The following is a 3,634-nucleotide window of genomic DNA, read 5'->3' on the forward strand; positions in this document are numbered from 1 at the left end:
TTCCTCATGGAGTCTCTGTTGTTCCTTCTTGTGACAGGCATTGTGACCAGCAATGGGGAGACCTGGAGGCAGCTCCGGCGATTTGCACTCACCACCCTGCGTGACTTTGGAATGGGGAAGAAGAGCATTGAGGAGCGAATCCAGGAGGAAGCCCGTTTTCTGGTGGAGAGGCTCAGGAACACACATGGTAGGACATGAATGTGTGTCTACTGGGACACCTTGCATATCTGCAATGAGACAGGAAGCAAATTCAGTCTGGATGCACAGAGAAACATCCCTGCTACCAATCTGAGATAACGTGCTCACCTGCATTGCTCTTCTCCTTTCACTAATACTGCGCTGTATATGCCCCACTGTAAGCCTCCATCTCTGGGTCACTTTGTTATGCTATATATTATGTTCTGTGTTTTACTATGTACTAAAAAGCTTCACAAGTAACTGAAAAGTCTAAGGCACTTTTACTCTTAATGCTAACAATAAATGGATAGGACTACTAACCATATAGACTTACTTGGGCTTAGTATTACTATGCTCACTGCTTCTGACAAGACATCTGATGAGGCTTTGCTGGCCAGCAGTCATCGGCAAGGCAGAGAAGGGCTGGCCCCAGTGCTGCACGGAAAAGGCTGATCCTTGATGTTAACATTTTCTGTTGCCTTTTGTTCCTTCAGGATTTTATACCTTTTCATCTTCATGAGTCTCATCTTCCGTCCTTGAGATATACCTTACCACTGCCTCCAGTTTTAACTTTCCTGTCTGTCCATGCATCTAATCTCACCTTTTCTCACGCTTCTTCAGTTATTCTTTTACAAGATTCTTCATCTATGCCACCAAAACTCAACCTTTGATCACAGGCATCTGAGCACCTTGGAGAGAGTTACACAACTGAGGTTATGCTAATAACCTAATGACTTGGCAATAGCAAGGTTGTTATAAGTTTCATTGGGTTTTGGTGGGATTCTTCAGGCAGTCTCTAATAAGCAGTCTGTCCTGCAGCAAGACATGTGTCGGCTGAAGAGGAAACAAGGCACTCAGAACAGTGGTTTAGGAAGAACAGGACAACAGAGGTACTTGAACAATTCAAACAGGAAGATCAGTTAATTACAAGTAGAGAAGAACCAGTTGGATAAGGCTCTCACCATCTTCTTAAAGGAACGTGCAAATCAGGGCATCAGGGGCATACAAAACTTCCCCGTAGATGTAAGGTGGCGAGATGATAACTGAAATAGTGAAAGCAAGTTACCTTTTTTTTGTTGTTGCAGAGAAACCTTTCAACCCTGGTAAGTTCTTAATCCATGCTGTTTCAAACATCATCTGCTCCATTGTATTTGGGGATCGGTTTGACTATGAAGACAAGAAATTTCTAGATTTAATTGAGATGCTGGAAGAAAACAACAAGTACCAGAACAGAATACAAACACAGGTGTGTGCAGTTCTATTTCATTAATAAATGTATTAATGGTTGAACTTTTTAAATTAAGATTTATTAACATTACTCATACTTAATTGGGGTGATTTTTTTTAAAAATTATAGGGACATCCCATTGTATGTCCAAAGAAGGATATAACTGCAAAAGTAGCTCAAGTGAAGTCTCTCCTTCAATATAGTAAAACCGTGATGCAAAAGAGAGTTTACTGCTTCTCATAGTAACAATTATGGGAACAAGCACATCAACCAAAATGTGCTTTTCCCTATGTTGATTATTACAGCTCTACAATTTCCTCCCAGTCATCATGGATTCTTTACCTGGACCTCATCAAACAATAATAAAAAACATTAATAAAGTTGATGACTTTATTTCTGAAATCGTAAGAGCTCATCAGGAATCTCTCGATCCCAGCTGTCCTCGAGATTTTATTGATGCTTTTATCATCAAAATGCAACAGGTAATGTAAGGGCAAGTGAGAGCTTTGTGGATGATAGGAAAACCACTGTTTGAATTCTTGCATCTTCTCCCAGTTGTAGCAACACATTGGGCTTTTGCAAATACAGAGGGAAATTTGTTTTTCTTGGCACCTTTGTTCTATCCTCTCCGTTTTCCTTTTCGAGATTCTTTCGAGCGCAGCACTGACAATGGCATACAGCACTAGCCCAAGATAGGAAAGCTGTAGACCAACCACTGAATTACTGGTGTAATTCAATACTCTTCCCATATTATCCCAAATGTCACTATCGGAACTGTTATTCCTGATGTTCTGGAGAGTGCTGTGTTTCTGAAAAGACATTAGGTGTGTCTAAAAACATACGGCATAGGTACAAGTCTTGCTTGTAGAAAAGCTTCTTATCGTTGTCACTCAAAGAATTCTGCCGAATTTTCCTCCAGGAGAAAGGAAATACTCATTCACAATTCACTGTTGAGTCCTTGACCAGAAGCACACTCGACTTGTTCCTTGCGGGAACAGGGACAACCAGCACCACGCTGAGATACGGACTTCTGATTCTCCAGAAATACCCGGAGATTGAAGGTAAGAGGAAAGGGCATATTTACTTGAAAGTATATTTTATGAGCCACAGGTTCAGTGTGGGCAATTTGTGTCACTACCACTGGCAGCAACAGTGCCTGATAGCAGAGATGTCTATCAGTCTTAGGTTTACTTCCAGGAGAGAGCCATCAGTACCAAGTATGTTCATGTATTCTTGGCGGGGTGAAAAGCAAGCTTTGCTGCGACTGTGAGGAAAGGATTTGGGAAACATCCATTCAATTTACTTATTGCCTGACAGAGAAAATTCACAAGGAGATTGACAGTGTGGTTGGCCGAGACCGAAGCCCCTGCATGGCAGACAGGAGCCAGTTGCCATACACGGACGCCGTCGTCCATGAAATCCAGAGATTCATTGATTTCCTTCCCCTTAACCTACCACATGCTGTGACCAAAGACACCATGCTCAGAGACTATTTCATCCCCAAGGTCTGTTTCTGGGAACATTTATAATCTCTTGCTGTGTTGTGCTATATTAATTAGGTTTCACTTTTGTTTCCAACGCATTAGAATGCAATACAGAATCAGAATAATTGGGTTTGGGAGAGGAAGTGGTTCTTTTGGGGTGCAAGTATGCATTAACTTGCACAGTGTTGCAGGCTACTATATTTCCTTTTATGGATCAGTCTTTTCATACTTTTTATTTGCAATTTGAATAATTATTACAGAATGCACTGCATCTATGGAAAAACTTAGCTCCTAGTTATGAATGGGTGCTGTGACTATCTGAAAAAAAGCCCTGTTTCTCTAAGCCTTCTAAATGTCCCCCAAGACTCCACCGCTGGCTCTTGTGCAGTTCCACCAGCTTTTCTCATGACATTTTAACACTGCTTCTTCTGACTGACAGTGGAACATAACGGGACCATACTGCAGTTAATCCAAAGCAGTGCTCGTGTATTCAGCTCTGGGAACTGCTCAGTGGGGCTTTACGTTGGCATGCCTCCACTTTAACTTTCTTCTCTCTACACTAATTCAGGACACTATGGTATTCCCTTTGCTGTCCCCCATCCTGCAAGACTGCAAGGAATTTCCAAATCCAGAAAAATTTGACCCGGGACATTTCCTGAATGCAAACGGTACCTTCAGAAGGAGTGACTACTTCATGCCATTCTCTACAGGTAAAGAGCTCTTTCTGTGTCAGATCCTAGACTAT

The 3,634-nt window shown here is 41.8% G+C and overlaps 1 protein-coding gene across 1 annotated transcript in view; it reads left to right on the plus strand.

Annotated features, from left to right (window-relative positions):
- LOC110399612 (cytochrome P450 2H1-like) overlaps positions 1–3,634 on the plus strand; it is a gene marked incomplete at its 3' end in the record, with an annotated part of 6,495 nt that extends 2,861 nt beyond the window's left edge. The window contains exons 2-7 of the mRNA XM_021398605.1: positions 38–187; positions 1,263–1,423; positions 1,711–1,887; positions 2,325–2,466; positions 2,723–2,910; positions 3,458–3,634. Coding sequence (XP_021254280.1) covers positions 38–187; positions 1,263–1,423; positions 1,711–1,887; positions 2,325–2,466; positions 2,723–2,910; positions 3,458–3,634 — 995 coding nt within the window. The remainder of the gene's footprint in view (positions 1–37; positions 188–1,262; positions 1,424–1,710; positions 1,888–2,324; positions 2,467–2,722; positions 2,911–3,457) is intronic.

The sequence above is a fragment of the Numida meleagris genome, chromosome 5, assembly GCF_002078875.1.
Source record: "Numida meleagris isolate 19003 breed g44 Domestic line chromosome 5, NumMel1.0, whole genome shotgun sequence".
Lineage (NCBI taxonomy): Eukaryota > Metazoa > Chordata > Aves > Galliformes > Numididae > Numida > Numida meleagris.